This window comes from Solanum pennellii, chromosome 9 (assembly GCF_001406875.1).
Source record: "Solanum pennellii chromosome 9, SPENNV200".
NCBI lineage: Eukaryota > Viridiplantae > Streptophyta > Magnoliopsida > Solanales > Solanaceae > Solanum > Solanum pennellii.
This window is the reverse complement of record NC_028645.1, coordinates 78,036,727-78,048,125: the sequence shown is the minus strand read 5'-3', so window position 1 is coordinate 78,048,125 and position 11,399 is coordinate 78,036,727. Positions and strand designations below refer to the sequence as shown.

General features: G+C 30.0%; 2 protein-coding genes across 3 annotated transcripts; one reads left to right on the top strand and one right to left on the bottom strand.

The window, feature by feature from the left end:
- The first annotated feature begins 862 nt into the window (after positions 1-862).
- LOC107029721 (potassium transporter 5-like) lies at positions 863-4,966 on the top strand. Of its 2 annotated transcripts, XR_003580203.1 has the most exons (9): positions 863-1,395; positions 1,571-1,796; positions 1,874-2,122; positions 2,229-2,282; positions 2,375-2,635; positions 2,725-2,892; positions 2,998-3,252; positions 3,367-4,364; positions 4,763-4,966. XR_003580203.1 is itself a non-coding variant. In XM_015231164.2 (8 exons), exons 1-8 carry the CDS (start codon positions 1,258-1,260, stop codon positions 4,251-4,253), a joined length of 2,238 nt encoding a protein of 745 aa, XP_015086650.1. In that variant the 5' UTR covers positions 863-1,257; the 3' UTR covers positions 4,254-4,682. The 2 variants fall into 2 exon arrangements, 1 of the variants encoding a protein (XP_015086650.1); XM_015231164.2 differs by lacking the exon at positions 4,763-4,966 and having other exon boundaries at positions 3,367-4,682.
- A 773-nt stretch (positions 4,967-5,739) lies between these two features.
- On the bottom strand, positions 5,740-8,698 carry LOC107030849 (transcription factor bHLH125-like). Its single transcript, XM_027911903.1, has 3 exons — positions 8,027-8,698; positions 6,994-7,338; positions 5,740-6,086 (listed from the first exon to the last, which is right to left on the bottom strand). The coding sequence occupies exons 1-3, from the start codon at positions 8,606-8,608 to the stop codon at positions 5,973-5,975; spliced, it is 1,041 nt and encodes a 346-aa protein (XP_027767704.1). The 5' UTR covers positions 8,609-8,698; the 3' UTR covers positions 5,740-5,972.
- Positions 8,699-11,399: the final 2,701 nt, after the last annotated feature.

Below are 11,399 nucleotides of genomic sequence, written 5' to 3'. Positions count from 1 at the left end.
TAGGGCTTTTATATTGACATGTTATATATATACTCATAATAAAGAAAAAATATTTTTTAGGTAATATATATATATATATATATATATATATATATATGAATTAAAAATAAATAAATTAATTAAAACTTAGAAAGAATTGACACGGTTGAGTTATGACTAACACTTCAGTCCATTTCGGCTCAAGTAACTTTTTGGTGGGTCAGTAATCCGTCCATCTATAAACTCAACCCCATCTTGACCCGCCCAAATCCAGTCAAATCCTCCCGTTCTCCACATAGAATATATATCACTAAGGGTTCGTTTACTTTGAATGCAAGTTACGATGAGATTATGCAACATTTAGTTACGATCAAATTAGGTATCCATGTATTACTTCTTAGTGAATGTTCGGTTTATTGTATAAAAAATAATAGTAACTTGCATAACTTATAAGATTAAGTTGTTTGTTTACAAAAAATATCCTCAATAATGTGAAAAGTGATGTACAAAAAGAGTTTGAATGGATATAAGTTATCCCAAAATTATTATTCCATCCAAAGACGATATACTAATTATTAATCACGAAATAAGTGATCCAAAGCTTTATAACTAAACAATGTATTAAATTGTACTAAAAACTTATCGTAGAATTATCTCCTTTTATCGACCAATAAGTTAGTTATTTTTCAAATTTTAGTTACGTACATTGACCATTAGTTAACAAACAAAACATATGATGAGATTCGAAAAAACAGGACATATGTGAGTTTGAGAAATTAGATAGATGCGTTAGACGCGTTTGTCCATTGATATGTTTATTGGTCAATATGAATTCTTAGGCCAATTTCTTCTCTTATAAATAAGATACATTTTTCACATATTTTAAATAAGTCGATTTTGGTATCAACTTCATAGATTGGTGTAATAAGAGAATTGTAGTGTTGGGAAACGCTTTTGCGAAAATTTTGTAATTGATTGAGTTTTGAGGATTTTGATCTCGAACTCAATCAATCATACAAATTTCGTAGTTGATTGAGTTCTGTGGTGTTTTGATCTCGAACTCAATCAATCATTCATTTGCATTTCGTTGGTGTCTCCCTCCTACGTTTCTCTTCGTTTTTCTTCTCTTTTTTTAAGCAACCAATTCATTGGTGATTAAGTTTACATGTCATGGAACTCAACCAATTTTTATTTTGCTTGATTTGATCAGCTTTTTTCAAAACAAACAAACAAAAGATAAAATTAAATTCGTTTTCATAAATTAAAAAGAAAAAAAAGATGGGGAGCAACATTGAGGATAACCAAGATGATGTTCCCATGGAGCTACAACTCAAGGGAAAGAAGCCTTCGAGCCAAAAGTTGAAACGACATGACTCTTTGGATGTCGAAGCAAGCAAAATGCCCGATGCCAAAAAGGTGTGTTAGCTAGCTACCTCATTTAAATACGAGATATTGTATTGTAAGTAGGAGAGTGGCCTTGCTGTTATGATCCACCTCATTTAAATACGATACATAATATTGTAAGTAGCAGAGTGACATTGCTGTTATGATCCACTGAGATTTAGTCCTTTATGTTTTTGTGGTTGAGCAGGTAATCGGAACGTCTGTGCTACTAAAACTTGCATTCCAAAGCATAGGAGTGGTGTATGGAGATATTGGAACGTCACCATTGTACGTGTTTTCAACCATCTTTCTCGAAGGAGTAAAACACGAAGATGATATACTTGGTGCTCTATCTCTCATCTTGTATACGATCACCTTGATCCCTGTCATCAAGTACGTATTCATCGTTCTCCAAGCTAATGACAACGGAGATGGTAAGTACTTTTCACCTACACATTTTTACTATGCTTTAATTTCCTATTTAACTCATGATTTTGCCTTTTAATTTCAGGTGGTACGTTCGCCTTATATTCATTGATATGCCGACATTCCAAGGTGGGATTGATTCCGAGTACAATGGCAGAAGACAGCGATGTCTCGACTTTTAAACTTGATATGCCTGATAGACGTACACGTAGGGCATCACAACTTAAGTCGGTGCTAGAAAACAGCCAATTCGCGAAGTTCTTTCTGCTAATTGCAACAATGCTTGGTACTTCCATGGTTATCGGTGATGGTGTCCTAACGCCCTGTATTTCAGGCACGTTGTTGATTTCCCTCTCTTTTATTCTAACAGAAATAATACGAATTGGAACACTGGAGATTAACAGAGTTTATGATACTAATAAGCTAATTTATGTGATCAGTTTTGTCTGCAATTGGAGGAGTTAAAGCAGCTGCTCCAGAGGCAATGACTGAAGGTAAATTTTGCATCTGTTAATGAAAATTGCAACTTCTTTATCTGTTTTAATTCTCGATTTACTAATCGTTTGTTTGTTTTCGTGGTATACAGACAGGATCGTTTGGCTTGCAGTAGCCATCTTGATACTTCTGTTCATGTTTCAAAGATTTGGAACTGAAAAAGTTGGTTACACATTTGCACCTATACTTTGCTTATGGTTTGTATTGATTGCTGGTATTGGAGTTTACAACTTCGTGAGCTATGATATAGCTATTTTCCGAGCTCTTAATCCTATGTACATCGTTAACTATTTCAAAAGAAATGGAAAAGACGCTTGGGTTTCCCTTGGCGGAGTTGTTATGTGTATAACAGGTAACAATTTGCTTCCAACAACCTTGAAATTTTTACGAGTAGTAATTCAGAAGAGAAATAAATAACATCTGAACAAAAACAAATTGCAGGATCTGAGGCACTATTTGCTGATGTTGGTCATTTCAGTGTTCGATCTGTTCAGATAAGTATGTGCTTTGTCACATACCCGGCTCTCATATTAGCATATTTCGGTCAAGGTGCCTATTTAATGAATAACACTGGTGATGTTGCTAACACTTTCTACGCGTCCACTCCAAGTAAGTAAAAATTGCATTGGTAGTGTAAAAGTTCTTTATATCATCAGTTACTTGTGTGTAGTTATGTTTGGGAAATGAATTGACATCTTGTTTTATTAAATGCAGAACCTATATATTGGCCAATGTTTGTCATAGCTGTATTCGCAGCCATCATTGCAAGTCAAGCTTTGATTTCCGGGACATTCGCTATAATCCAGCAATCTCTGGCTTTAGGATGCTTTCCTCGTGTTAAAATCGTGCATACATCAAAGAAACATCATGGACAAATCTACATTCCTGAAATCAATAACCTTCTCATGGTCGCTTGTGTTCTTACCATTATCGGATTCAAGACTACTGAAAAGCTTAGCAATGCTTATGGTAAGGCCACTTAACTCTATTTCTTCTACGGAGTAAAATAAACATGTAAAAAATGCAGGGGACTTGCCTTCTTTTCTATATTATTAACTCGATCACTCTATTGCTTGATTACAGGAATGGCAGTGGTGTTTGTGATGTTCCTAACATCGTGCTTCCTCATACTAGTCATGATCTTGATATGGAAAACCAACATTCTTCTTATTATCGTCTATATTCTAATCATTGTTTCGGTTGAGCTTGTATTCCTAAGCGCAGTCCTTTACAAGTTTGAACAAGGTGGTTACCTCCCTGTGGCTTTAGCTCTGTTCCTAATGTTTATCATGTACGTATGGAACTATGTGTACCGTAAGAAGTATCACTACGAGCTAGAACACAAGATCTCTCCCGAAAAAGTTAAAGAAACATTGGATGCAACCAGTTCACATCGCCTTCCAGGTCTTGCCATTTTCTACTCTGAACTAGTCCACGGAATCCCCCCAATCTTCAAGCATTATGTTGAGAATGTACCTGCTTTACACTCTGTCCTCGTGTTCGCTTCTGTCAAATCACTTCCCATAAGCAAAGTTCCACTAGAAGAAAGGTTCCTCTTCAGAAGGGTGAAACCATATGACCTCTATGTGTTCCGTTGTGTGATACGTTATGGATACAATGAAATGCGCAATGAGGAAGAGCCTATTGAGAAGTTATTGGTAGAAAGGCTAAAGAACTACATCAAGGAAGATTACATGTTCTCAGTTGCAGCAAATGGAGACAATCAAGGAGAAACTGCCTCCTTGATTGAGAAAGACGTCGAAGTACTTGAGAGAGCTTCCAACATGGGAGTGGTTCATTTGGTTGGAGAACAAGACGTCGTCGCGTGCAAGGGGTCTGGTGTAACCAAAAGAATGGTGATCAACTATGCATACAATTTCCTCAAGAGGAACTTAAGACAGAGTAGTAACAAAGTATTCGATATCCCAACGAAACGAATGCTCAAAGTTGGAATGACATGTGAGCTTTAGGGTGATTATTTTCTCTAAAAATTTCTTTTTAAGGTTTAAAATAAATGTGCATTGAGTTGAAGGGAACAAGGGAGAAGGCACCATACATGTTTCAACTTCCATCATCAAAAGGTGCTTGCACAAGAAAAAATAATGTCTTTTTTTTTAATTTCTTAGTTTTCAGTTTGTTTTGTTTGTTTGGATTTTGTATGAGATAAGCTAAGCTAAGCCTGATTTTGTAAGAGAATAAGCTAAGTATTTGTATTTTGTTTTTTCTTGTTTCAAAGAAAAGAGAAGATCAAGATATGTCTAGATAAAAAAACAACATAGGTGTAGTTGTTTTTGACTAGCAAAACATTTTTGTTATTACCTTGTAATGTCTTGTAAAAGATTGTCAGTTTATACATGATAATAATAACTAATCTAAGAATAAATAGTTTATAGAAATACTATCTTCTTTGTGCTTTTCTCTTAGTGTGTAATGTGTATGTTTTAATTTTACCTTACTAATTTTGCCCCCCAATGCGCAGGGGCGAAGCTACAGTGTGACAAGGATATTCAGGCAAACATCATTTGCTGAAAAATTATATTATATACTTTTTATTTCTGTTGAAGAACATGTATTGTTTTATTTGTATGATAATAGTTCAACTTCATTCAATGTAATTGCTTAAGTCATGAAGAAGAAAATTTGTCACTTTGTTGCTTAAGTAATTTGAAATTTATTGAAAAAACTTGTTTCTATTATAATGTTTTATTATTGTTGACTTTAGGTTTAAACTACAGAGTTGTCTCTAATGGTACATGATATATAACCACAGCTATACCCTTTTTAAGTTCAAGAGTAGTGTAGGTCGGAAGAGAAACTAGTTAAACTTTTTGAGTACTGAAATATTGAACAATAAATATTTGAAAAAAAACCCTGAGATGAGAAAGAAGGTTCATTTGGCATGAATCCTGGATTTGATCTTGAATCCTACATAGGTTAATGATGCAATGGGGTTAAGTTTTTGTTTTTTCATCAATGTTGGTACAGTCGAGGCTCGTACACCCATTTGTCCTTACCCTAGCTCTATAATCCTCCAAGTCGCAATAGCTGGTACCAAAGAAAAATGTTGGAATATAAACAATATAGCATAGGACACCGCTTATCATTATAGTGATTTATTGAGTTGTTAACTTCTTTCACTATCGACACTGTTTACAAAATTTTTTTGTGTATGTCACTTTTACTAATTGTTCATCATATGCCCATATCTTATGCAATCAAATAATTCTAAGACAAAATTGGTATTTATATAACTTTACAAGCAAGCAAGGACGTTAGCCAGCTTGGAGGTGTCTTACTTTTAGCAATATGCTGTCAATAATTTTTAGCACTAAAATCAAGTCCTTATAATAATAAAAAAAAATGCATGCAATAATAGGTCCAAATACTAACACAATACCAAGGGGTCGTTTAGTTGAAGAACAAGTTATTTTGATATTAGTTATCTTACTCTCAATGTGAGATAAAAATAACACTACAGTTCCGAAAAAGTTATCCTGTGATTCTATGATCTCCAACCAAACCGAGATAAACTCATCCTAAAATTAATCAAAGTCTCACACGGGATAAACTCATCCTTTAGAAGTTTAGATATATACACGTGAAAACTATAAAACTGTAGCAAATGATATAAGAAATACATATTTTGAACTCATGACTTCAAAAATATAGCTAAATCAGTGCTAAGAATTTTAAAAATTGCACTTACCAAATTTAAATTCTGAATCCACATTTTTTAAATTAATCACATCAGTCAGCTTCTTTTGCAACCCAACTACAGTGAGACCTGATGATATATCACTCACCTACAAGAAAATGATTAATTAATTTATTTGAAGAGTAAATATATTCCTTATAAATGAACACAACATTTTGTATCCTTAATTCTAGAGGTATATAACACAAAAATTCTTTATAAATTATAATGGCATTGTTGATTCGGATATTATTTTGATTATTTTAGAAAACATATAATATAATATGAAATAAAAAATGCCATTTTTGAAATTTATAATCAAAAGAATCGGATATTTTTCACGTAAAAAAAATTGTGTTTTTACTTTAATGCACTTCACAATTCTACATTTTAGAACCAAGGAACAAATAAAGCAACCTAGTTCATTGCTTAAGAGAAAATTAGGCTAACCCAATTCACCCCCCTTGTGTTATTATGATGTACATAATACCAACTCTTTTTCGTTTTATCTCATATTTCTTAGTTTGATTGAACACAAAAATTATGAATATAAAGAAAATTTCAAATAATCTTGTGACATTATAAACTATAATCATGTATAACACATCATATATATTTTGAATCTTAGAGTATAAAACATCTCAATTGTCATGTCATTTCTATGTCTAGAGCCATTTGATGTAGAGTGAAAGCTTTGAATTTATAATTTAACATAAAAATGTGATTTTTTAAAATACACAAAACAGAAATATAAATAAAACATATAAAAACTAAAGACATTGAATTTAGCGATAGATAAATTTTTTTGTTAAATAGAAAAATTCGTTGCTAATCTTACTTAAAGATATATTTTACAACGACGGATCAGCGACGAAATATATAGCTAATTCCAGTGTTCTTTTAGTAGTATAAATTGAAACAAAAAAGAGTATATTTTACTAATACATTAATTACTAATAACCAAACTATTATTTGCAATATTGAAATATATAATTTGTATATTAAATTTTTCTTACCTGACATTGGATCTTGATCAAAGTCCTTTCATCTTTTTTGGAATTATCACAACTAACCACATTTAGCCCTTGTTTAAGTAGCCATCTCAACACCTTGGATAAAGAAAATATTTCCTCTTTATGGCTATTATTGACATTAATCAAAATCTCCATACCATCTTCACATTTATTCACTGTGACACAATTATTATTTTGTTGAAAAGTATCAATAATTGTTGAACTTTTATTTTGATTATCCAATGAAATAATATATTTTCTTGTATTATCCAACTCTTGTATATTCTTCTGAAGATACTTAATATAATTCACGGCTGCATGCATATGATCTGATGCTGAACGTTTACCCTATATTTATAAAAAAAATTCAAATCATGTTATAATTTTAAAAAAAATGTTCATGGTGTGTGCACTAACGAAATAAAAGGTATTTATACAATCAAGTCATTTAAAAGGTGATTGCAAATAATTTTTGCAGTAAGCATTGATAAAAAATGATAAATAACATAGTATAATTAGAAGGTAATTGCAAATAATTTTAGTAGTAAGCATTGATAAAAAAAAATGATAAATAACATGTTAAATTATAGAGATAATGTAAAAGTTTTAAAGTTCTTCTAATTTTTTCTACTCAATATAATAAAACCCTTACAAAACATAGAAAGAAAGACAATGTAGAGAAACTAGAATTAATATATAACACAGGCTGATATATATACTTAATCTTGGAAACAATTTTTTTTTCTCAATGATCATATATTCAACATTTTTTTTTTCAAAAAAATAAAAAAATTATAAGGAAAAGAGGAGAGGAAAATAAAACTATGTCCCGTATTTTAAAAACAAATTTTAATTTTTACTTATCGATATATTAAAAACATTTTTTTTACCTTAATATTAATTACTTATTCTCAAATCATTTCTTGAGACCAAAAAGTATACATCAATTAATATGAATTTTATGGTAAAATACCTATATTAATCATTGTTTCTTGACGAACGTAACGTCAGAGTCTAAAAGGAGTAGTTATCTCACCTTGATGAACTCAATGGGAATTAGAGATCTGAGAGAAGTAACAAGATTTGCCATTTCTTGCCTTCTATGCCTTTCAATATTTCTATGCACAGCTTTCTTGAGCTTATTTGATTCATCATGACTTCTTAACCCCTCCCTAGTAGAAGATTTATATAGTCGATCACAACTTGTCTGGAGTTGACCAGGCATAATAATTGATGTACTACTTCTGTTTACTGAAGATTTATACAGCCGATCACAATTTGTGTGGAACTGAGGCGTAATAATTGAAGTACTTTTCGTACTAATTGAAGATTTACATAAATAATCACTACTTGTCTGGAACTGAGGCGTAATAATTGAAGTATTTGTGCTGACTGTTGATGATTTATACGGCTGATCACAACTTGTTTGGAACTGAGACGTAATAACTGACGAACCAACATGATCCTCTACGAGATCTTGATTATCTTGTTGGGAAAATCCATTTAATTGGAAATTAGGAATCTGAATCTGAAGTAGGTGGTGGTTATGATCAACATGATCTTCACTAATATTTTGTTTGTTATTAGTGAAGATCTCCCAAAGATAATTATTGTCCATTGAACTAATTATACTCTAATGGATATATTTTGATCTTCTTTTTGGTATTTTAATTGAAAGGTGATAAAGAAGAAGATACGTTAGTTAGGGTTTTGAGATCTCCCTAATATCTTCATAAACAAGAAGATAATACACTAATTGTTTATTAGATTTTTTTAAATTTAATAGTACCTATTCATATCTACGCTTATGGTCCCACCATTTGCTTCCACACTATCCTTTTAATTTATTTAGCGTCACTCTTTTAATACTTTATAGATGTTGACAGAGCCTAGAATTAGGGGGGTGTTAGTTCGGTTTGATTTTATGTATTATTAATTTTATTAATTAATTTTTAATTTTTAAATGTGTAAAATTAATAATCAAATTAATAATATATTTTTTTTATGGATTTTTGGTTTATCGATTTTTGATCCTTAATAGTTTAGTTTTTGGTTTAATCAATTTGAAAATATTTATAAAGTAAATATATGACTTTTCTAATAAATTTGATGCGAAAACACAATAATGTAACTTTACAAATGCTCATAAAATAGAAACAATAATAACAAACATGAAAAGAACTATAAATATGTAAGACAGAGAGAAATGATTAAGAAGAATAAGGTTCTTACTTTAGATTTTAACGTTTTGTACAATGTGAATTTGTGAACTCAAAGTCATTGTGAAGTGTAAATTGAAGGTTAAATGACAAATATAGTAACTAGAAAGATATTGAAATAAATATATAATATTTATGTACAAGTAAAAGTAGTAAATTACTAGTCTTAATGGGTTATCGGTTTACCCAATAACCCAATATTAAAAACCAATACCGAACCAATAATTCAATAAATTTTTTTATAAAATCATTAAAAACCCGTAGAAAAAACCATTAACACTTTTATGGTTTCGATTTTTGTACACCCCTATGTATAATAATATTTATATCATCAGATTATCTAACAAGTAAATAAAAAATATAACCAAAGTGTAAAAAATTGATATGACCTCAAATTGATCGAACTCCAAGTTGGTCTGACCGGTCCAGACCCTTTTCTGGATAAACAATTTTCACATATATCAAACATGAAAATCATTTTGTATATTATATCTATAGTTTATATAATTGCAATTCATAGCAAATTTTATGTTTGATATCACTATTAATATTTATATTTCGCTATACATATTCATAAAAAATTATATTTGGATTTATTTGTATATTTCGGTATATAAATGGATCCTGCAACGGGTCCTGTAATTGTATATTTCGGTACACAAATGGATCTTGCATTTCTAAATTTCAATCTATTTGTATATTTCGATACAAATGAGATGACAAAAGAAAAGATATTTGCTACAAATCACAAAAAATAAATTATAACTATAACATGTAATTTGAATTAATAATTTACTATTTTTTATATAATTTTCCCTCTCGGGATATCTTCTAGCCAAACCATCTAAATTGGGCCGGGCTGATTTGGGCTTTATCGGTTTTAATGAGCTAGATCCGGGCTGATCCGGGCCAGTTGACAAGTTTAGTTGTGAGGTTGTCTCTTTATTTTATTTAGTCATGTATTTTGGTTAGTCATTTGCACCTAAATTGGAATAAACTTCCTAGTGGTCAAAGATTCTTAATTTATTTTATGACTATGGTGCTTAAGCAAGCATGTTAAATATAAATATCAGGTAATTTTATATATTAAAATTTCTTTTTCTTTTAATAAAAAAAACCATTTAATATATACTTTTTCCCCGAGTCCGGAGCCTAAAGGGTATAAAATGTTAATAAAATTTCCAAAATGGTATATGAATATTTATTTTAACCAAAAGGGCAAAATCGCTGGAAGGGCAGCGACTTTGCTTGCCGGAAAAAGTAAAATCGCTGCCTTGACAGCGATTTCTAAAATTTTTTTTTTTAATAATTTTTTAATAAATCGCTCCCTAAGGAGCGATTTTCTTAATTTTTCATTTGAAATTAAAAAAAAAAATAAAAAAATAGGAGCAAATCGCTGCAAGTGCAGCGATTTGTCTCCAATTTTCTTTTATATTTTTTTAAATCAATTTTTTAGAAAAATTTGATTGCTACTTATTTTTTAAAAAAATTATTTTGGTAGTAGAAAAATTTAAAATTAAAATTTCTTTAAAAAATTTAAAATTTAATTTTAAAAATTGTAAAAAAAAAAAATTAAAAAAATTGATTGGAAAAATAAAAAAAAATTAAAAAAATTGATTGGAAAAAATTAAAAAAAAATTGGAGACAAACTAAGAGCAAATCGCTGCAATTTGTCTCCAATTTTTTTTTTATTTTTTCCAATCCATTTTTTTATTTTTTTTTATTTTTCAAATCAATTTTTTTAATTTATTTTTTTAAAAATTTTTAAAATTAAATTTTAAATTTTTTAAAGAAATTTTAATTTTAAATTTTTCTACTACTTATTTTAAAATAATTTTTTTTAAATAATTTTTTAAAATAAGTAGCAATCAAATTTTTTCTAAAAAATTGATTTAAAAAAATATAAAAGAAAATTGGAGACAAAATCACTGCACTTGCAGCGATTTGCTCCTATTTTTTTTTTTTTAATTTCGAATAAAAAATTAAGAAAATCGCTCCTTAGGGAGCGATTTATTAAAAAATTGTTTTAAAAAAAATATTTTAGAAATCGCTGCCAAGGCAGCGATTTTACTTTTTCCGGCAAGCAAAGTCGCTGCCCTTCCAGCGATTTTGCCCTTTTGGTTAAAATAAATATTCATATACCATTTTGGAATTTTTATTAACATTTTATACCCTTTAGGCTCCGGACTC

Coding starts and splice junctions, on each gene's coding strand:
- LOC107029721 (XM_015231164.2), top strand. CDS start 1,258: ATGGGGAGCAACATTGAGGATAACCAAGATGATGTTCCCATGGAGCTA. Junction 1,396..1,570: donor AAATGCCCGATGCCAAAAAG/GTGTGTTAGCTA, acceptor GTGGTTGAGCAG/GTAATCGGAACGTCTGTGCT. Junction 2,123..2,228: donor CCTAACGCCCTGTATTTCAG/GCACGTTGTTGA, acceptor TTATGTGATCAG/TTTTGTCTGCAATTGGAGGA.
- LOC107030849 (XM_027911903.1), bottom strand. CDS start 8,608: ATGGACAATAATTATCTTTGGGAGATCTTCACTAATAACAAACAAAAT. Junction 7,339..8,026: donor TTCCCATTGAGTTCATCAAG/GTGAGATAACTA, acceptor TTATAAATATAG/GGTAAACGTTCAGCATCAGA. Junction 6,087..6,993: donor TGATCAAGATCCAATGTCAG/GTAAGAAAAATT, acceptor ATTTTCTTGTAG/GTGAGTGATATATCATCAGG.